General features: G+C 45.1%; 1 protein-coding gene across 3 annotated transcripts; it reads right to left on the minus strand.

The window, feature by feature from the left end:
* Positions 1-3,015: 3,015 nt before the first annotated feature.
* LOC119401914 (uncharacterized) lies at positions 3,016-23,204 on the minus strand. 3 transcript variants are annotated; one of them, XR_007417115.1, is made up of 8 exons: positions 22,569-23,204; positions 17,700-18,017; positions 15,375-15,612; positions 13,070-13,155; positions 11,573-11,810; positions 8,254-8,339; positions 6,675-6,881; positions 3,601-3,814 (listed from the first exon to the last, which is right to left on the minus strand). XR_007417115.1 is itself a non-coding variant. In XM_037668926.2 (7 exons), the coding sequence occupies exons 1-7, from the start codon at positions 22,722-22,724 to the stop codon at positions 3,252-3,254; spliced, it is 1,806 nt and encodes a 601-aa protein (XP_037524854.2). In that variant the 5' UTR covers positions 22,725-23,204; the 3' UTR covers positions 3,018-3,251. The 3 variants fall into 3 exon arrangements, 2 of the variants coding, with proteins under 2 accessions (XP_049274382.1, XP_037524854.2); XM_037668926.2 differs by lacking the exon at positions 8,254-8,339 and having other exon boundaries at positions 3,018-3,814; XM_049418425.1 differs by lacking the exons at positions 8,254-8,339; positions 13,070-13,155; positions 15,375-15,612 and having other exon boundaries at positions 3,016-3,814.

Consider the following 23,204-nt stretch of genomic DNA (forward strand, 5'->3'; position numbering starts at 1 on the left):
GTAACAACGAGCAGTGGGAAGTGCCACCGCCGAGTATCGCGACACTTGTAAAAGAGGCATTGGCAGTGGTGAAGGGCGAAAGTTGTTGTTCTACGAGTCATTTTGTCCGTGGACGCCATCCTTCAGAACCTAGTCGTATACAGCTTCACTATAAAAGATAAATGGCACCCAAGCAGGCACCACTTGTTCCCTCTCCACAGCGCCGCTGCTCGCTTGTAGAAGTTGCCTTCGGAGCTTGGGCATGTTGGTGAAACATTGGAAGGAACACAGCGCAGAATAAGACAGCCAGGTACAAGGAAGGCCATTGTGCAATACTCCCTTTTAACTGTTTCCTTCCTCCATGCTGAAAATTTGACCTTCATCCACATGCTTAGCAGTGCAACACATCTGTTTGCTACAGGCAACGACGACAATCATGCGTTTGCATCCAGGCAACAATGAATTGTGGCAACGTGAAAGGCAAGTCACCTTGATAAAAGATCAGACTGGCATATCAGAAGCCAATGATCGCCGATAAGCCCACGATCGAGAAAGCACCAATTATTGCAAAACAGCGCATACAAGCACGCGCGTGACCGGTGTACCTTTGAAGGCTGCGTATCTGTACGCTCACTGGCACCAGGTTTTTTGCGTACCACCGAAATCTGCAAGTTATAACAAGCAATATATCACCTAAAGTGTGCCCCGTGTGACTCCCAGAGAAGTTTTCCTGACTGTGGCCCTCTTGGTTGTGAATTGTGCCAAGTTCTGCATTAAAGTAGCTAGTTCTAGTTAGACACAACTTTAATGAAAATGAACAGACAATGAAGCCAAGGAATGTATAGAGAACATTAATTGGACTGTTTTAGCAATATTGTAGTAATTACGACATCAATGTAAAGAAAGTAAAGTGGACGAAAAGACAACTTGCCGCCGGCAGGGACCGAGCCTGCAATCTTCGAATAACGCACCCGATGCTTTACCAATTGATCCACGACGGCGGTCAAAAGAGTGTTCCACACTCGGTGTCATGGCTACGGGCGGCGCTTACATTGCCATAGCAACAAGAAATGGCAGTGCTCTCAATCACTTCGCCAAATAACGGGCACAGAATGGACGGAGGCACCGTTCCGTCCGATAGAACAGATATACATATAACTGTCTCCAGATGGCTTGGATTGAATGAAAACCCAAGTGCTAGGGCTGGAGAATCGAGTCAGCCTGCTTTGTGTTTGGCTTACTCCAATACCTTGCTGACTGTTTGCGAAAATCGTAACCAGCCCCCCCACCACCGAACGAGTCGTCAAATTGCGACACCACCTAGCGTCCACTCAAGGCATTAACCCTTTGCAGTCCGTTGTCTGCCCCTGTCCTACAACGCAACACAGTCACGGTGGTCCGTAGTCGGGCACTGCTCGACAAGTTCTTTCGTGATTCATTCCCGCTCATGTTTTCTCACTGCATTATGCATAATTTCTAAGACAGTAGGTACACTTCTTTTACTCGAGCATTGCTTTCTTTGATTTAGGACCAAAACCGATGGAAGCCAGGAAAAGGTTTCGGACCGCAAAGGGTTAACCCAAATAAATAATTAAAGTCATTGCACTCTTCAATATCAAGCTTTGAAAAACAATGCCTGCCAATATTGATCTTCAGCTATATTACTTCTATACTTCTTTATGCGTTCAAAACATTTCTCAATTCCCTCTACACTTCTATTGGCTGTTTGCTCCCTCTCATTCTTCCATGACGTTTGGTCCCTTCTGTGACAGAACGCGTACAAAACCAAGGTGAAAGTATATTTTCTGACCTCGTTCACAATCAACCTGGCGAAAACTTCAACTGACAGTGAGAAAGGTGAAAATTCATTTATTGGCCTCTCGGCTCTAACACGGGAGCCTTGTTCACAATGAATCAATCTCAGCAAATATATGTTCACCTTGGTCGGCGTCTGTCAAAATTTTCATCAATGTTCTATGACACTGTACTGTGGTAAGCATTCTTGAGGCAAACACACAAGCCAGTTCTGTACACAAGGCAATGCTGTATACAAATGCCAGGACTTGGTGCTCGCATTTACGGCTAAAAAGTGGAGTGTCACGCATGAAAGGTGTGAACATGCATCTTGAAATTTGATGTTGCACATATGCAGCGAAACATGGCATGACAGTTGTGACCCTCATGTTATCCAGCGGGTCGATGAACAAGAGGCACAAGAACCGAGATGCACTGCCGGCTTATTCGGCAGTAGTCGCCTCCATTGCAACGCATCCTGAAATTGTACATAACCTATGTAGTTATCAAAGGCGCGCCCATTCTAAATTCTTTTTTGTCAAGAAATGCGTAGCGTATCTCCATTTCTGGAAATAAGGACAACAGTAGCAAGCTTTACTTTCGCAGAATGAAACTTTGCTTACTTTTGTTTCGTCGATGGCATGTACGATATCCTTTATTTATCAAACTAATCCGCAACGCTTTGTCATGGGTGCCACCACCTCATTTTCGACTACCAAAGGAAATTATGCTTGGTGTTTTCCCATACGAGATGGGCATACACACCTGGTGCTTCCACTTTGTGCAACACCCTAGAATGCCGATGTACAGTAGACTTGTGGTCATACATAGATGCTTTGCATGGGTGGTTTGCATGCAAAAGGAGGCTTGGTCAGGGTTCAAGCTGAGACCCTGCCCAATATACCAGTTCAGGTTTGGTGAAACTGCTGTCTACATGCATACACACGGCCCTCAATTACTCTCAATGTGTGGCATCCTCTTGAATGATGCAGTGTTTCAGGATGTTCTATAGTTTCATATTATGATTGTTTGCTGTGCTCCCGAGGAAAGTGTATTGGCTGTCCTCTCATTACTTAATGCTTGTTATACAGTAGACTCTCGGTAAACGGAAATCTCCGAATCGGAATTGCTGCTTAAATGGAACAACTGCCTTTAACATGATTGGCCTCACATTTGAATTCTGCACCCCTGTTAGTCTCTCACTAAATGGAACTCCTGTTAAATGAAACATTTTCCTGGTGCCTTCAGGTTCCATGTAACGAGAGTCTACTGTATGTTATTTATACACTGTTTGTATAGCAAGTGCCTTAGTCTTTGAGTGTTTTTTTTTTCTTCCACACCTGTAATCGCCCAAATGAGGCTGACAGTATAATAAAATGAATGAATGAATGAATGAAGGCAAACGTTTTCATGCTGCTTCATGTCCAGAATTCACAATTTCATCAACGCTCACAAACACTCTTTTATACTGCTCTTACTCAACAACTGTTGCGACACATTGATGCTGGACTTGTGGGTGTAGTCCTGAGAGGAAACGCCCAACGTCCCCGCTGGCCAGCACGACGACACACATGCGCGGCGATGTCGTACCCGTTCAAGAAGGACGACTTGCAGACGCTGCACACGAACGGCTTAAAAGTGAGGTGTCGCATTACGTGTCTCAACATGTCCGACTTCCCACCGGCGACTGCGCGCTCGCACAAGGGGCACTTCATTCCTAGCTCCTTGACATGTGTGACGATGTGGTCCTGCATCGAGGTCCAGTTTGAGCACACGTTTGAACACAAGGGGCACTTGTGTGGCTGCGGCCATGGACACGTTCCCACGTGGGAGGTGAGGTCCTGTGTCTCCAGAAACTCTTGCGAACAGTAACTGCAGCTGTAGGTGATTCTCGTTGAAGCCGCCGCTGAAGCGGCAGAGCATGCCTCTTCGCCGAGGACGGTGCCGGTTCCCAATGGCACTGCACTGTCGCCTCTTGCAAAATCATTGGCTGCGAGACGCTGCGCCACTTGATGATTGGTGCTCGCCAACTCTGCGGGAACTGGAACAAATGCCAGTGAAACAAAAGTATAAGTTACAGTGCCTCGTGCTGCGAAGTTGCTAGTTTTAGTATACAGTGCTAACTCATATACCAAATTATATTGTCTACATAAGCGGCGCTGGCTAACACTCTCGAATTACATGCACAGAAATGCCCAATAAAGTGGATGGGAGGACGACTGCCTCTGTAGCTAAATCGGTAGAGCATGCATCGGATGCGCTATCCAAAGGTTGTAAGTAGAGCTGTGCGAATAGGAAAATTTTGGGTGCGAAGCGAATTCGAATAATAAAGATTGAGTGCGAATCGAATCGAATAATTTCGAATAATTTTCGAATATTTCTCAAACATTTTTCGAATAATTCGAAGTGAAATTACAGAAAAAGTTGCAGAGAATCCCTAAGTATGTTCTTGTGAGATAGCAACATGAAAGTGTTTCTTTTCGCTAGGTTGATGAAGCGCTGGTGGGGTCATATTTCATAGTTGTCTTCCTTATCAAGAGTGAGGCAATGTAGAGGCTGAATTGTATTTATGTACATGATTTGTTGCAACCAAAGTGCTGCCGACAACACTTGACACGTGATAGGCAGAGATGCCATTTCCTCAGCCTCTCCTCCTCTTTCAACTGCTGTGGAAGGCCAACTGATGTGGCGGACAAGGGTGTGCTCCCTTCAAGTTCCAAATCTGCCTCGTAGACGTCGATATATAAGAACATCTGAAATTTTGAATGCTAAAAAGCTTCGGCGTCTGATTTTTCGGACTTCCTGCCCAAATTTCAGGTCCAAAACAGCATTAAATGAGCCCCCAGCTCTGCCACATCTTTCATCTCCATATTAGAACCAGCGTTTTCTTGAGTTAATACATTTGCGACCGTAGCGGAGCTTGAAAGGCAGCTTTGCTGCAATACGGGGATGTGATGAGGTGAAGCATATTTAGGGACCACTTCCAAACGGACGTTGACTGTCTCTTGGCTAAGTTCGACCGTAACGGACCTTGAAAGGCAGCTTTGCCGCAATACGGGGATGTGAGGAGGTGAAGCATATTGAAAATCTAAAGACCACTTCCAATCGGACGTTGACTGTCTCTTGGCTAAGTTCGACCGTAACGGAGCTTGAAAGGCAGCTTTGACGCAATACGAGAGTGTAATGAGGTAAAGCATATTGAAAATCTGCAGGGGTCACTTTCAACCGGACGTTGACTGCATTTGTTTTTGGGAAGTTCGAATAGTAAAGTTTCAGTGCGAATCAAATCGAATAGCAAACACTATTCGAAAAATATTCGAAATTTCGAATATTCGCACACCTCTAGTTGTAAGTTCAGTCCTTATCGGCGGCTAGTTGTCTTTCTGTCCACTTCAATTTCTTTACATTTTTTGGGACGTTAAACCCCAACAATTATCATATTTCTTTACATTTATGCCATAATTACTGCCGCACTAAACCCAAACATTATAAATAATGTTCCCTATATCTTCCCTGGCTTCATTGTCTGTGCCTAAGAAACAAAAACGAGCCCTTGATCAGTTTCCCTTCTTTTTGACTACATATGGAACATTTGTAACCATCCCGTTTGAACCACACACAACGTAAAGCAGTGCGTGCATACAATAACGTTCCTCACTATTTTTAATACACTGAACGCTGCCACCACAGCAACCATGCCCCTCCTCATCATAACCTGACCGCTACTCACCACTGGAGATATCTACGCTGTCAACTAAGGCGCAAGATGCTGGATAAAAACTACCGCAATGGAAAAATGATCAAGGTGTGTAGTCGAACATGTGTGGCTTGTCCAGCAGGGGTTTTATTTGTGCTCCTTAATGACAGATTTCTTGCTTCAGTGTGCTTTATTGAGGTGCTGTCCTGTGATGCAGCGAGGCGAACTAATAGTGGGAATAACTAGCTACCGTGCGGCAAAGTGTACATAAGCATAAGCCTCTGTTTAGGGGTTCACATGAATTAATTCACTCGAATGCACATGAAAGCACTTTCGTGGCAGCACAGTGCAATAAAAGATGTTGCCCTTCTGCCAGTCCTCTTCCTGCTAAAAAGGCAAGAAAAAGTGCAAGTACCTATAAAAAAATAGCGCAAGTGCCTATAAAGTGTAGCTCATATACCTTTAAACAAGTGGTATAGCATACTTAATATGTCTGACTTATAGAGAGTGTACATCAATCTGTGGTCATGTGATAGTAACTCGCCAAGTGTTCCTTTAAATGCCCTGTCTGAATACCCGGTTAACTGTGCAGCAAAACTGAAATTCCCATATCCGATGTGGTCAGCACTTCTACATGGTCCCACATTTTATTTGACGCAGCTTAAGCCAGTTTTCGTTTTTCCCCCCGCTATGTATGATTAGTTATGTAAGAGTAATTATGAAACGTGAAGTAGTGTGATTCTATAAAACTCTCTACAGTGACTTTAAATCCCTTTACGTTATAAATGGTTATAACCTGGTATTCACCTTCAATGATGCTGTGCTGTAACTGCTTATTCATTTTCAGTCATGTTGTGTTGTAGCTAGTTATTTACCTTCAATAATATTATGTTTTGACCGGTTATTATCTTCAACTACACTGTGTTTTAGCTGCTCATTTATGTTCAGTCACGCTGTGTTTTGGCTGCTTATTCCACCTTTAATAATGCTGTGTTTTGGCCGGTTATTCAGATGCAGTGACGCTGTGCTGTAGCTGGTTATTCAACTTCAATTATGTACCAACCAGCCTAACCCTCACAAGGCTTTGCTGCTTCCTTACCGGCCAGCAATTTACAATGACAAAAAAAAAGCAAGAGATTCTGCATGGAAACGCACACAGATGTCACACGTATCTCAGTCAATGGTTGGCTAAAATGCTGCTTACTGAACTGAGGAGCTGTGTTGCTTAACGTCGCGTTCTCTGGCTGCATCTTCCTGAATACTCTTGGTTCAGGGGGTACTCTCCGAGTCAACTGGGTGGTATCTGAAGCTGTTTGGTCCTGCTGAGTGGCGCCCTCTGTACTTGCAGTGACAGTGGAAGGTGCAGTAGACACTGGTGTGTGACTATTGCTGCGGGCTCTTGCTCCAAAGCCTAGGCAGAGAGAACGAAAGCAAGCATTTGGCAGTGTCCTAAAGACCAGCCATCACACATCGTTAACATAAGGATAGCAAGGGCACAGCAAGATATACATGTGTACCATCATGGTTGCAGCTTCTTTAAATATTTAATGTGCTCAGTTATCATGAAATAAGCATGAAAAAAAAAATGCCCACACAAAATGTCAGTGTGACTGGACAGTTGTCATACTCTATGGACACAAGTGCAGAGGGAGAGAAGCACGGGTAGAACGAAGGCAATTGCATGGGCGTCGGCAGGATTTTGCCTTGCGGGGTGCAAACCCGTGTTACATCGCGGCTGGGAGAGAGAGCTGGCATAGCTTAAGTGCCGGTGTGGCTTGAGGGGGGCAAGTGCCCCTTTTGCACCCCCCTGCCTACGCCCATGGGCAATTGTGCTCATCAAGGTTGGTGAGACATTCCAGAATTCTGATATTTTGTCAGGAAGAACTTCTTTACGTGTACCATATAAACTTATGTTAAGAGCTGCACTTTTTTTTGCTTGCAATCAAATTTTGACATGTGGGTCCTCACTTGGGATGAAGACATCTGGTGTATTTTTCCCCAACTAAGGAAAGACCCATAATGCCCCATATTCTTCTGCGATCGCACACCTTCGCAAAAGCAAACGCTATCCTTTTAGTAATGACTTCATTAATAAATTTATACGTGCCCCTCAGTCAAAAATATGTCTTCACTACCACTGTCGCTGCTGCTTGTGCTCAAACTGCCGGCACATTCATCGATTAAGCCATCTTACATGTCACCACGGCATTGGATATCCCTGTTACTGTGAAGCCCCTGGCTAGACAGGTTCCATTTAATAAAGTATACACCATTAAAAAATAATTCAGGAGCACTTGCCCTATCGGGAAAATTGGGGCAAGCGAAGTTCGATGTATACGTGCCTGACACACTACTTTTCTTTCTTTCTATCACAATGTGGAATGCTGCCTCCTGACTTGTTTCCTTCCTCCATGCCGGGAATTGGTTCGTTATCCATGTGCTTATCAGCGCAACACTTCAGTTGCTACAGGCAACAACGACGGTCACGCATTCATATCCAGGCAACAATGAAATGTGGCAGCGTGAAATGACAAGTCGCTTCGATGAAAAATCAAGATTGCCATATCAGAAACGACTGATCGCCAACAAGCCCATGATCGAGAGAGTTTCAACTGTTTGAAAACAGCACATACAAATACGCACGCGACCAGCACACTTTCGAGGGATGCATTTGTTTGCGCTCACGGGTGTCAGGTTTTTTTTTTCGGTCACACCTATAACAAAAACGACACTTGTGAGACAATACAAGCTTCACTTGAAAAAAAAAAAAAACAGATACTTACTTCATCTAGTTCACTGCTGTGCGGTTTGTACACTCCTGTAATCTGATCGACACTCGAAAGCCTCGACATTCCGCTCACACTTGGATCTGTATTAACGGAGAAGGACACTAGGCTTATTGTTTTGTTTGCTTAACATCTGTCTGCACACTGAACTGTGCAATGTCAAAACGCCCTCTTTTTTTTTTTTTTTTTTTTTTTTCAAACGGAGCAGTGGGCTAGCTGCCACCAATCACTTTTTGACGTCACTTAGCAAGATCCCCAGAGAGGGCTGCCATTTTCCAACAGAGGCTTAAACCTCCAGGCAGCATGTTTCAATCGGTGTGCTGCTTTTCAGCAGCAACGGTGCATGTTAACTAACTAGGTTACCTAAACAAGGTGTGGTAGCCAAACATCCGAGTTTCGATATCGAATCAGAGTCGCTCATTTCCAAGCACTAAAGTTTTCTACTCCCACATGGACACACCCATTCGAATGGAATGAAATGCAGTGGCCTAGCATGATGCTTTGAAATGTAGTGAGTTAAAGAATGGGAAAAAAACATAACACATGTAATCTGTTCTTATACATCTTTCTTAAAATTTACTTTGGCAATGTATTCAAAACAGCCAAAGTTTATGGTACATTTTCTCCACAACAAATGTGAAGTTCTGCTATGTTAGTGTATGCTTCTAATCAGGCTGGTGACTGTATAGCTTGCAGTGCCAACTACAAGCTAGAACACTTATTCGGAAGTTATGTTTTTAGACAGAGCGAATAGCTTTGTTGAACATTTCTTGTCCCGCAAGCTTTTGCTGTTGGGTGTACACTTCAGGGGGGCACTTTGCTTGCCTTAAATAATTTGTTACACTAGATAAAATCATCCAGAATGCTTTAAAATGCAATTGACATCATTGTTAAGGTCGGTTAAATGTAAAAAAAAAAAGAACAACTCGCCCGTTTCCCTGTATTTCGACAAAGTATCCTGAGATAAAGCATCCCCTTAAAGAAACGCTTTTCTGTGATGCTTCTGTTCAATCGTGATTGTGGATGTGCAAATGTTTATTCAGTGGGACCTTCAAGGACTTCTGACGAATTTTTTCAGAAACCTACTGTGTCGGTATCATATATATACACTTTGGAAACAAACAGACTGATCTGAGTGCTCTGCGTAAAGTGTGTAATTTATTAGTCTACAAGTTTTTAAACATTCACAATGCTACAGATTGCAGCCCACTGTCACGTTGCATTTTTAGCCAACATCACTTTGGGACAAGCCAGTCACTCACGTGAGCCATCTCATGGCTCCTGGTGGCGGCACCTGGTGACGCATCGAGCAAACAGACAAACACACAGTGTGGCGTTCGTGACGTCATACTTGAACAAGGAGTGTAACAAAACAATGACACGAGAAGGAACAAGAAGACGAGACAAGCGCTATCTTCAAACTCAGTTTGATGTTAACGCTTGTCTGATCCAAACCTTCAAATTCATTTTGAAGTTAGCGCCCAAATTTCAGTTAGCGATCTGCCATGCATGTGGGAGACGCTCGGGCGTGGCCCTGAGTGCTCGACAAAGCTTAGGAGAAAAAGCACCGTTTGGGAGGAAGATCACCATTAATAACCCGTAGCTCCCTTGATACAATGTGCTTCGCTTAGGTTATAATGGGAATGATTTAGTCTGGTTGTAGCCTGACTGCTTACATGATTTAAAGAAAAAAACATTTCAGGGACACTTTGTGACGTGCATTACGATCGACTGTCTACAAATGCATGAAATTTAAATAATTCGATTTCGAGGGTCTGGAGACCAAATATAAAGCGGGTGGTAGTGTTAGAATAAATTATAGTGCACATTACAGCAATTGACTGTAATTAAAATGTAAATAATTATCTAATTATTGTACGGTCGGTCAGTTGATATTTCTTCGTCAACTGAATTCAACGATCAACTCAAGTTACACGCGATAGTTACCTGCTAGCTGCGAGCATTCCTGAAAAGTTTAAAAATTATTCTGATATTCGTGCCATAACACATCACGTCCAATGTCCCGTTAAACAGGGTACCACCTTCACCAAGGTGTAGGATCGTGTGGAGCAGAATATTTCAACCAGAAGTGATATTGGGAAACTTTAGGCAACGAGAATGCTTAATTTACCATCAGCTCAGTGTATCTCGTCTCTCCCTTGCCGATAGTGAAAGAAATGGAAAAAAGTAAGTCACGTCTCCAAATGAGGACGCCACGTTGCAGAGGGTTAAAGGAGCACTGATACAAAATTTCGAAGGCGAGATAATGAGTGAAATAGATGTATGTGGAGCCGTACACAACGTCTACAAAATATTAAGGGCCAATATAGCCTAGAACATATTTAAAATCAATGTTAAAGTGCATGCCGCGCGACTGAGCGAGATGCGAGCGCTTCGCGACGCCGACATCAACGCGGCAGATGTGTAAACAAACCTACGTCACGAGTTTGTGTTGGCTGGTGGCTGGTTGTGACCTTGCGCTTGTGTGTGCATCCTGCCGTATTTCTTCCTCCGTGCCTGCGGCTTTTCGTGTGCTGGTTGTGCTCTCTTCTGCTGTTCGCTCGTTGTGCCCGTTGGCAGATGTTATGGCCCGCTCACGCTAGCGGCAAGCCTGCCGCAACGGCGCGGTGCCGCAGAACGTCGGCCGTCGCCGCACGCGCGAGAGCTGTCCAACTTGCACGGCAAGCTTCGCCGGCGAGGCTTTCGCGCCTCCAGAAAACATGGCAGCACTGCCAAAAGCGGTTGTCTTCCACTTCGAATCTATCAAGTGGCCGCCGTGCGCTCTGTAACGTGTAAGTTCCGAACTGATGCTTCCATTTGCTTTAGATTCATGTCCTTAAGCTTTGACAGCAATGTATTCGTCCCGATTTGGCGCCGTTTTTGAGAGCCATAGTCAAATAATCGATGCTGTAAGCTTAGCGAGTCGAGATGGGTGCTTCCGAATGCTCGGAGGACATAGATTACGCGTTTGTTAGTTGTTTCTAATCCTCCATAGCTGGCGCCACTTGACCTGGTTCGGCGCCCACCGCACCATGCTCGCACGCCGCCTACGTCACAATTTCGCATGTTCAAGTGGCCAGCTGTGTTTTCCCGTCCTCCAGAGGATGCTGCCTAGCTCGGTGCTCTTTGAAACCGAAACTCCGACTGGTGGCTCTAAAAACATCTCTAAATAAATAACTGTCGCGCACTCGCGCAAACGAGGTTTGCAGCCGTGATAAGTGGATCATAAGCTATCTATTGCAACAAAAAAAACAAGGTGAAAAAGCTTTGTGTCAGTGCTCCTTTAAGGATCCAAGATAAATCTGAGCCAGCTCACCCAAACACCCTTGCGCGTCAGTGTCGCTGTCTCCGAAATCACCAAGGTCGACGGTTTCCGTCCATCTGTGCACTTTGACAGCGGGAAGCGATGCGTGGGTCGACTTGGTCATGCAAATGGATGTTGATGCGCCAACTCTGGCATCCACCTTCTTGATGGACGGCCACGAGACCTCCGTCCCCACATTTTTCATTAATACGCCATGGCTGTGGCAACAGGTGGGCTCCTTCTTTCCAGCCTAAATGAACAAATGCGTGCACATAGTGAGAAACTGGATTAACCCTTCTACCATACCTTGCATGTAAGAGCTCATAAATGTGCAGATTTATGGTACATTCGACTGGTCATTTCCGAGAGCTCTGGTGACGCGGCTGGTCGAAATCGAGCGCTCTGAATTCGTTCAGCTGGTTCTTTCAGAGCACCACGCTACAACTCAGAGCACTCTAAGGCAGGCTCTCACTTTAAACCTTAGAGTGGTTGATGTGTGATCACAAAAGAAGGGGAATTCAAGAGCTCATGTTTCTTTGTTAGACACAATGTTAATGAGACCTAACAGACAATCAGCCAAGGAAAGTATAGGGGACGTTATTTGTAGTAATTATGAAATAAATGCGATGAAAAGACAACTTGCTGCCATCAGGGACCGAACCTGCAACCTTGGAATAACGCATCCAATGCTCAACCAATTGAGCCACGGCAGTGATCGTCCTGCTGTCCACTTTATCGGGGGTATCTGTGCATTTAAACCTGGGAGTGTCAGTCAGCGCCACTTATAGCGACAATGGCGAGTGTGGAACGCTCTTTTTTTGTCTGCTGGCATCGTGTAGCATGTGATATCTTTACGAGCCCGCAGCTGACCAAAAATCCCTCGCATACTACATGAAGGCATGATGCCTGCCACAACGGGACCCTCTCTATGAATGAGTGAAAGAAGGGGAATTTAAGGGCTCATTCTTCTTTGTTAGGCACAACATTAATCAGAACTAACTGTCAGCCCATAAGTCACGTTATGCGACATTCACATGGCTCCTGCACCTCGTCTGTCTGCAACAGAAGACGCGGTAACATGTTTCCTCTTTCTTTCTATCACAATGTGGAATGCTGCCTCCTGACTGTTTCCTTCCTGCATGCCGGGAATTGGATTGTTATTCATGTGCTTATCAGCATAACACTTCAGTTGCTACAGGCAACAACGACGGTCATGCATTCATATCCAGGCAACAGTGAAATGTGGCAGCGTGAAATGACAAGTCACTTCGATAAAAAATCAAGATTGCCATATCAGAAACGACTGATCACCAACAAGCTCATGATCGAGAGAGTGTCAACTGTTTGAAAACAGCACATGCAAATACGAACGCGACCAGCACACTTTCGAGGGATGCATTTGTTTGCGCTCACGGGTGTCAGGTTTTTTTTTTTTCGGTCACACCTATAACAAAAACGACACTTGTGAGGCAATACAAGCTTCATTTGAAAAACAAAACAGATACTTACTTCATCTAGTTCACTGCTGTGCAGTTTGTACCCTCCTATAATCTGATCGCCACTCGAAAGCCTCGACATTCCGCTCACACTTGGATCTGTATTAACGGAGAAGGACACTAGGCTACAACATCTGTCTGCACACTGAACTGCGCAATGTCAAAACGCCCTCTTTTTTTTTTTTTTTCAAGTGAAGCAGTGGGCTAGCTGCCACCAATCACTTTTTGACGTCACTTAGCAAGATCCCCAGAGAGGGGCTGCCATTTTCCAACAGAGGCTTAAATCTCCAGGCAGCATGTTTCAATCGGTGTGCTGCTTTTCAGCAGTAACGGTGCATGTTAACTAACTAGGTTACCTAAACAAGGTGTGGTAGCCAAACATCCGAGTTTTGATATCAAATCAGAGTTGCTCATTTCCAAGCACTAAAGTTTTCTACTCCCACATGGACACACCCATTCGAATGGAATGAAATGCAGTGGCCTAGCATGTTGCTTTGAAATGTAGTGAGTTAAACGATGGGAAAAAACATAACACATGTAATATGTTCTTATACATCTTTCTTAAAATTTATTTCGGCAATGTATTCAATACAGCAAAAGTTTACGGTACGTTTTCTCCACAACAAATGTGAAGTTCTGCTCTGTTAGTGTGTAATGCTTCTAATCAGGCTAGTGACTCTACAGCTTGCAGTGCCAACTACAAGCTAGAACATTTATTTGGAAGTTATGTTTTTAGACAGAGTGAATAGCTTTGTTGAACATTTCTTGTCCCGCAAGCTTTTGCTGTTGGGTGTACACTTCAGGGAGGCACTTTGCTTGCCTGAAATAATTTGTTACATCAGAAAAAATCATCCAGAATGCTTTAAAATGCAACTAACATCATTGTTAAGGTCAGTTAAATGTAAAAAGAAAACAAAAAAAGAATACAACTCTCCCATTTCCCTGTATTTCAACAAAGTATACCGAGATAAAGCATCCCCTTAAAGAAACGCTTTTCCGTGATGCTTCTGTTTGGTCGTGATTGTGGATGTGCAAATGTTTATTCAATGGGACCTTCAAGGACTTCTGACGATTTTTTTCACAAACCTACTGTGTCGGTATCGTATATACACTTTGGAAGCGTAAAAAGATTGATTCGAGTGCTCTGCGTAAGGTGTATATTAGTCTACAAGTTTTTAAACATTCACAATGCTATAGATTGCAGCCCACTGTCACGTATTTTTAGCCAACATTGTTTTGGGACAAGCCGGTCACTCACGTGAGCCATCTGATGGCTCCGGGTGGCGGCACCTGGTGACGCATCGAGCAACCGGACAAACACACAGCGTGGCGTTCGTGACGTCATACTTGAACAAGGAGTCTAACAAAACAATGACATAAGAAGGAACAAGAAGACCAGAGGAGCGCTAATTTCAAACTCAGTTTGATGTTAACACTCGTCTGATCCAAACCTTCAAATTCAGTTTGAAGTTAGTGCCCAAATTTCAGTTAGCGATCTGCCATGCATGCGGGAGGTCGCAGACGCTCCAGCTTGGCCCTGACTGCTCGACAAAGTTGAGGAGAAAAAGCACCATTTGGGAGGAAGATCACCATTAATAACCCGTAGCTCCCTTGATACAAAGTGCTTTGCTTAGATTATAATGTGAGTGATTTAGTCTGGTGTTTGCCTGGCTGCTTACATGATTTAAAGAAAAAAACATTTCAGGGACCCTTTAACCCTTTGCTCGTTATGATCGACTGTCTACAAATGCGTGAAATTTACATAAATTGATGCCAACGCTCTGGAGACCAAATTTAGAGCGGGTGCAAGTGTTAGAATAAATTACAGTAGACTCTCAGTAAACGGAACCTGAAGGGACCAGGAAAATGTATTCCGTTTAACAGGAGTTCCGTTTACTGAGAGATGGACAGGGGGACAGAATCCAAGTGTGAAACCAATCGTGTTAGATGCAGTCGATATTTCTGCGTAAACCGAATTCAACGACCAACTCGAATTACACGTGATAGTTACCTGCTAGCTGCGAGCATTCCTGGAAAGTAAAAAATTATTCTGAAATTTGTGCCATAACACTCACGTCCAATGTTCCGTTAAACAGGGCCTTCACCAAGGTGTAGGATCGTGTGGAGCAGAATATTTCAACCAGAAGTGATATTAGGAAACTTTAGGCAATGAGAATGCTTAATTTACCATCAGCTCAGTGTATCTCGTCTCTCCCTTGCCGATAGTGAAAGAAATGGAAAAAAGTAAGTCACGTCTCCAAATGAGGACCCCACGTTGCGGAGTGTTAAGGATTTAAGATAAATCTGAGCGAGCTCACCCAAACACTCTTGCGCGTCAGTGTCGCTGTCTCCAAAATCACCAAGGTTGGCGGTTTCCGTCCATCTGTGCACTTTGACAGCGGGAAGCGATGCCTGGGTCGACTTGGTCATGCAAATGGATGTTGACGCGCCAACTCTGGCATCCACCTTCTTGATGGACGGCCACGAGACCTCCGTCCCCACATTTTTCATTAATACGCCATGGCTGTGGCAACAGGTGGGCTCCTTCTTTCCAGCCTAAATGAACAAATGCGTGCACATAGTGAGAAACTGGATTAACCCTTCTACCATACCTTGCATGTAAGAGCTCATAAATGTGCAGATTTATGGTACATTCGAACGGTCATTTCCAAGAGCTCCGGTGACGCGGCTGGTCGAAATCGAGTGCTCTGAATTCGTTCAGCTGGTTCTTTCAGAGCACCACGCTACAACTCAGAGCACTCTAAGGCAGGCTCTCACTTTAAACCTTAGAGTGGTTGATGTGTGATCACAAAAGAAGAGGAATTCAAGAGCTCATTTTCCTTTGTTAGACACAATGTTAATGAGACCTAACAGACAATCAGCCAAGGAAAGTATAGGGGACGTTATTTGTAGTAATTTTGAAATAAATGCGATGAAAAGACAACTTGCCGCCATCAGGGACCGAACCTGCAACCTTGGAATAACGCATCCAATGCTCAACCAATTGAGCCACGGCAGCGATCGTCCTGCTCTCCACTTTATCGGGGGTATCTGTGCATTTAAACCTGGGAGTGTCAGTCAGCGCCACTTATAGCCACAATGGCGAGTGTGGAATGCTCTTTTTTTTTTTTGTCTGCTGGCACCGTGTAGCATGCGATATCTTTACGAGCCCGCAGCTGACCAAAAATCCCTCGCATACTACATGAAGCCATGACGCCTGCCAGAACGGGACCCCCTCTATGAATGACTGAAAGAAGGGGAATTTAAGGGCTCATTCTTCTTTGTTAGGCACAACGTTATTCAGAACTAACAGTCAGCCCATAAGTCACGTTATGCGACAATCACATGGCTCCTGCGCCTCGTCTGTCTGCAACAGAAGACGCGGTAACATGTTTCCTCTTCCGGCCTTCGATTAATCTGGCGAGCAGCTGCACGTTTGGCTCGGATGTGTGTCATCTGGCTTGGATCAAGAGCGGGCTTTGCATTAATTGTTGCAATCTGAGTGCGATGGCGCCCAGCGGAGCGTACCATTAAATTGCCGCTGAGAACATTGTAGTGCTTGAAAATGAAACCCCCAACTGCATGAAAAGGAACAGTTTCTGTCGACACAGTTGTCGCACTTTCCTTTGTAGCTTCGCAGACGAATGGGTGGACGACCATTTTTCCCTTTCATGAACCTTTCCTCAACTTGCGGGATGTTACAGAACTGATTCATCAAACCTAACTGCAGAATTCGCAGAGAATTGTGAACTGCCACTGTGTGCCATGGCACCTGACTTGATCAAGGTAGGTGAGAAGTTTCCGATGGCAGTCATTAGCATGATTTAGTACTGCATACAATACATACGCAAGTGACTTTCTTTTACAACGTAAGCCGTTATGAGCTCACAGCAGTCAATTCTGGTGGTGTAGTTGTCCGCCGCTACCTCCAATGTCTGTCACAGCCATGTGCACATTGAGAAGAAATAGAGACAGGGTTCAAGGCAGATTCAAACACAGGCACTCTGCGTGGCAAGCAAGTGTTCTACCACAGAGCCACGCCAGTGCTTGAATCTTTTTTTAGAAGACCCTATACCACCGTCATGCATGGCAATGAAACGCGTTAAGAGATGCAATATTGCATGGCAGAAGAGCAAAATTGCAATGTGAATTTCGCAATGAGTGGGTAGTTTGACGCTCCCCACCCCTTACAAGCAGCTCAGCAATAATTTTTTATCATCCACATCATCCACCCCCACAGCAACAACAAAGTGTGCAGCTACACAGGTGTGCACATTGCCTTAGGAGCACGTAGTGAGTGCATCACTACTTCATAAAGTAGTGCATTTATAGTGCAGTGGGTACCTCACAATTGTACTTGAAGGGGGCTCTATGATGGCCACTTCACCAGCTTGCGCTTTAAGTATGCTGTGTCGTCCGCGCAGGCCCGGTGTTCTTTATTTTTACAGTGCTTAAATGAGATTCAAGAGTGCGGAGATTGTCCAGCTAGGAAGGCATAGTCATAAAATCAGAACAAAACTTTAACTTCCTTTGTAATGTCACTGACTATGATAATAAAGCTTGGCTGCCCTGAATCACCCTCAATAAGCACAAAGAAAACATGGCCTTTCCAGCCTTTCTCACCATCGAAAAATCACACACACCTGAATGTCTGGCAGCCATAAAAATAGGCCGTCGTACGATGAGGGTTCGTCCTTGCGCTGCTCTTCAGCGTGTGTTGACAGTGACAGCTGCGCTGCTTCTTCTAGATGTGATGCTTTAAACCTCCTTCGTTTTCGTGCCGATGCATTGCGCGCTGGTGCACGGTCATGCACGTAGGCAGGGCTGTTAGGGAAGATTGTAGGCACGGCGTCTTCCGTCAGACGCGTAGCTCGCATTGGTGCCTCCACCGTTATCCCATCAGACGATGTGTATCTGGACGTGGTCCTGAGGTATTCTGGCTTGAAATGAAGTTCGCAAACCTGCAAAGCACGAGGAATGAACATCACAGCTCAAGCACTCCATACAGATGGCTAACCGCTGAAGCTGTTAACGTGCGTCCCCGTTGTTTATCACTGGGTTGATTAACCCTTTCCCTACCGAAGGCGAGCTGAGCTCGTCCACACGGTTTGTACCGCTCCCACCGAAGACAAGCTGGGCTCGTTCACGCCGAAAGAAGCGTTTCGGGGCACCGCAGTTAAGCTACCCTGATTCATTTTGCTGAGCTCTCTACGGCTTGAACAGGTGATGCAGTAAAAAACGCCAGGCCTGCGCTGAAACCGCAGCACAGTCACAGCGAAAGCTGGAAGAGCAGCGTTTCTAGAGCCCGTTGTAAGCTCTCTTGGGGCTACAATACAAGTACACTAGAAAGGTACCCACTACGCCATAAATCACAATTTTTGTGAAGTTGGGAAGCACCTTCTAAGCCATTATTTGTCATTCTGCGGAGAAGCGTGGCACCATGCTACACGTCTGTAAGGCATTATGTGAACTTTGTTGACGCGACGACTAACGACGATGAAGAATTATGGCTCAGCTCTTTGTAATGGGTTGGAAACTTTAAACGGCCCACCAGTTATGTAATTTGCATTGGGTGACGCCCAGTTGCTATTTCCCTCTCCCGTCATGCTGTATAACATACGTTGACGTGGGAGAGAGACGGGGGGGGGGGGGGGGGGGTGAAGAATTTTACTGAGACACCGAGGAAATGGATCATGCGCTTATGGGCTTCCTTGGCAACCAATACAAGTGCACTTGCGAGAAACCCACTACGCTATAAATCATTGTAATTTTTGAGAAGTAGGGCAGCAGGCACTGTGCCATTTTTCGTAATTCTACGGAGAGGGTTGGTACCTGCTAAACGCATGTGAGGCATTATGCGCACTTTCTTGATGCTGTGCCTGATGACGATGAAGAATTATGGCAGAGCCCTTTGTAATGGGTTGGAAGCATTCAACAACCTACTCGTTGCGCAATTCGCATTGTGTGATGCCTGGTTACAGAATTCGCGTTGTGCGACGCTTGGTGTTTATTTTACTCTTCTACCACGCTATATTGCATATGCTAATGTGGTTCCTTCCCGACATGAAGCTTGTATAGGACCTTTTTGCAAAGCGGTTTCAAGCACCGGCATGGCTCAGAGGTTGAATACTGGGCTCCCACGCAGAGGGCCCAGGTTCGAACCTCGTTCCATCCTGGAACTTTTTTCTTATTTAGTTTTTTTTCTTATTTCGAGCGATACTGGTTACGGACACCGGCGGCGGCGGCGGACAACTACGGCGCCAAAAACGGCCGGTGAAATGATCTCATAACAGCTTTCGCTGTAAAAACCTAAAACTGCTCTCAAAGCATGCATTTTGGTCGAGAAAGGACTTCAGTTCGGTAACCAGAATTGGAAAATGGCATCCTCCCTTGTGCGTGAGTGGCACGCGCGTGCCAACAGCTCTGTTCAGAAAAATAAAAGAAAAAAAAAACGCTTGCTTGCGAAGTTTTGTGGAATGAAGAATTTCAGTTCTTTTGCGAGTGTGACAGTGACTACACATAGCAGCATATTTTCTCTTTAAATTGCATGCAGATTCGGATGACGTCTGCGTCTCAACGTATCGGCAGTGGATGCCGATAGTTGTAAACGAACCCTTACCAGCGCATCCAAGGCTTTTTTTCGCTTGTCACTGCGCTTTATTTAGTAAATTTCGAAATTTTCTGCACCGAAAACTGGAGACATTAGGGCACTTTCCATGGTGCAGTGCAATGAGGGCAATGCACTGCATATTTCCAAAAATTATTTTGCTTGTATCTTGCAAATAAAGTGGTTTCAAATAGTTTTTGAGTTGTTTGAAGACACGTAGAATCAAACAGCAAAATAAAAAAACATCGGTATTCTTGTATCATTCTTGGCCGAAAAACTTGGTAGGGAAAGGGTTAAAGTTTTTGTGTTTCTTATGAAGAGAACAAAGTCACTGACGGAGCAGCCAATGGCGTACCTCTCTCTCTCTTTTATTATTTTTGCGCTTGCTCCACATTCAAACCTGCTATTCTTATTTTTAGGGGGCCAGTGGCGAGTAGTGAGGCTTGCCCAATTTCTGTGGCACGTACGTGCTAGGAGTTTTTGCATACATAGGACAGACGAATTGTGGTTTTGCCAAGCCATACACACCTTCGCTATAAAACTATCAATAATAGGGTTTCTCCAGCTGCATTTTTTCTTATGTAAGTACGCCACATCCACACATCAGCAAAAAATCTCGCCATCTCCCCGTAAAGGGAACCCTGAGTAGTATGCGAAGCAGCCATGAGCCAACTTAGATTTCTGTAAATGTCTTATTTTCTTCATCACTGTTCATGGTCCTTCTATGCGAGGTTCCCCTGATGCTGTTACTCGTCATATATGACTTTAAGCTCAGGGGAACGGTTCCCCTGATGTTGTTACTCGTCATATATGACTGCTCAGAGGAACGTTTTCCCTTGAGTATAACGGCCTTGTGGTCCGTAAAGCATAAAGTTATTGGCTCTTGCTGCAAAGGTTGCAGCTTGAAGTTTGAGAATGTGATGTCAACGCGCCCGTTTCGCTTCGGCTTCGCGAGCCCGCCGCTTCAGATCGCCTGGGGCACTGGCTATGTCGACGCGACACCGGGGAGACAGGCCTCGTTCATAAGCTGCTTCGCATCTAAGGGTACTTTGCATGATTTATGGCGTAGTGGGTACCTTGCATGATTTATGGTGTAGTGGGTACCTTGCATGATTTACGGCATAGTGGGTACCTTGCATGATTTATACTAGAGCACGTGCCGCAGTGGAGCGAGCGCTCTATCACACGTCCATATGTCAGGCAAACATTCCTTTCTGCACACAATGCGCGAGCTCTCCGCTCGTGCGAAAACTTCGTTCTCTTCTTTCTTCCATATATCTAGTGGCACCGTTTTCTCAGGCAAACATTCCTTTCTGCACACCATGCGCGAGCTCTCCGCTCGTGCGAAAACTTCGTTCTCTTCTTTCTTCCATATATCTAGTGGCACAGTTTTCTCAGGCAAACATTCCTTTCTGCACACGATGCGCGAGCTCTCCGCTCGTGCGAAAACTTCGTTCTCTTCTTTCTTCCATATATCTAGTGGCACCGTTTACTTAGGCAAACATTCCTTTCTGCACACCATGCCCAAGCTCTCCTCTCGTTCCAGCACTTCATTCTCTTCTTTCTTCCATACATCTAGTGGCACGCGGGGCACTGGTCACGCCGGGAGGACAGGCCTCGTTCATGGGCTGCTTCGCATCTAAAAAATTAAGCAGTCAAGCAGGGCTAAATCAGATATCAAATCTGAGTAGAGCAGCAGCAGCAAGGAACCCAACAATGCACCACTACGCTAAAAATGAGTACAGAGAGCACAACTGCCCACTGAACCGGCTCACCAAAAAACTTTAAGATGCCAGTTATTATTTGAGTAGCACGAAACTAACATGTTCACCGAGGTAGTGCAGTGGTTACAGTGCTTGGCTGCTGACGCAAAGGACGCAGGTTTCACCCCGACCACGGCAGTTGTGTTTCGATGGCAGCGTAACGCTAGGCACCTGTCTGTGTGATGTAATTGCACAAAGGTGGTTGAAGTTTCCAGAACCCCTCCACTATGGTGAGCCTCATATTGTGGTTTTAGCACGTAAAACCCCAGAAGTTATGATAGCATTACAACTCGTGAACTCGCATGCACTGTGATGCTAGCAAGTTACTTTGAGAAAGTTTACCTTGTGAAACGTTTCCCTTGTGAAACGGTAAACACCACACCCACCCCCCTTCACGCAAAAAAAAATCTGCACTTTTTCAAAGAATGAAGTGCACCAACTGTCGTTAAGCATTTGCACGTACAGAAGAGAACATCGGAACCAAGATTTTTTCAAGAGGCTCCAACCAAAAACGAGGTATATTTACCGACATTGTGGAATCAGCTTGATTCCTTCTTCAGGGGGAGTGACACTGGACATGTCGTGGTGCAACTATGACTTCTTTCACGGACCAGGTGGGGAGGAGGAGGGAAGGCGCGTCTTCTTTGGTGGTGATGCGTTGAGGGGATTGTGCTTTCTACAATTGGGATCGATGAGCTGGGGCGGCTGGAGACGACCGAGTTAACTCTAGGCTCAGTTTCCCTTGGTTTTCTTGCTGCGGTTAAGCCGTGCATGTAAGTTCCTCTGCAAGAGTTCAAGGTGTTTTTAAGGAACCACGACTCCTGTGACAGTCGTTTTTGTTGGTTAGTTTCTGTCGTTAGGATTTAGGTTTTTTTAAGGCAATCTTCTGGTCTGCATCTTCCGAGTGTTCTACAAGGGGGTTTCATTGTCTTGAAAACGTCCTTACGCCATTTTTGTTTAAAGTTGCACCTCAACATCTCCAACGTCACTTGGCCTGAAGAAGAAATAGAGTTGATTCCTAAATGTCGAGAAATAAACCCATTTTTTTATTGCAGCCTTTACAAAGTCTTGATGAGTTGACCCAACCAGACAGGCAATCCTGTCAAAATGTTCAGCTTTAAGAACGTAAGAATGTAGTGTACCTTGGGATCACGTAATGTGTTGATGTCAACGTCGCGACGAGGGATCACTCTTTGCCAGACGATTCTGCGGGCAGCGTCGCGTGGCAAGGAAAACACTCGGACTTTAGGGCCGTTATCGTAGTTCCCACGGCAGTAGGGAATGCAACAGCGACCCATGGCTTCTCTCGATGAAGGCAGCGATGCAGAGACCTCGCCAGTCGGCGTTGCAGATACTGATGTTGCAGAATGCAGGCACTGGCTGCCAGCATCACGATCCCTGCAGTATCAACGTCGTTTGAAAAGCTCGGCACATTGCTACTCCTCTAGTTGACTGATTTTTCATGCAATCTGCACACTGCACACATGCTGCACAAAACATGACAACATTTCAAGGAAGAACAACACAGCCAAAACTTGAACGGGCACGCAACCATCGGCTAACAAGTAGTGACATTCCCTACTAAGTAGCTTGAATTGCCATTCTCAACACCAAAAATTTTCTATTTTTGCCCTCGAGATTCTCAGAAAAACCCCACTAACCTCCCTGCAGGAAAACATACACAGGAACACGAATATTTACACTTTTCTGAAGAGTGGATTAGAAATGGTGATAATCTTTAGAGAAAAACTTTAGAAACAACAGATACGCCTTACTGT

This window comes from Rhipicephalus sanguineus, chromosome 8 (assembly GCF_013339695.2).
Source record: "Rhipicephalus sanguineus isolate Rsan-2018 chromosome 8, BIME_Rsan_1.4, whole genome shotgun sequence".
NCBI classification, from domain to species: domain Eukaryota; kingdom Metazoa; phylum Arthropoda; class Arachnida; order Ixodida; family Ixodidae; genus Rhipicephalus; species Rhipicephalus sanguineus.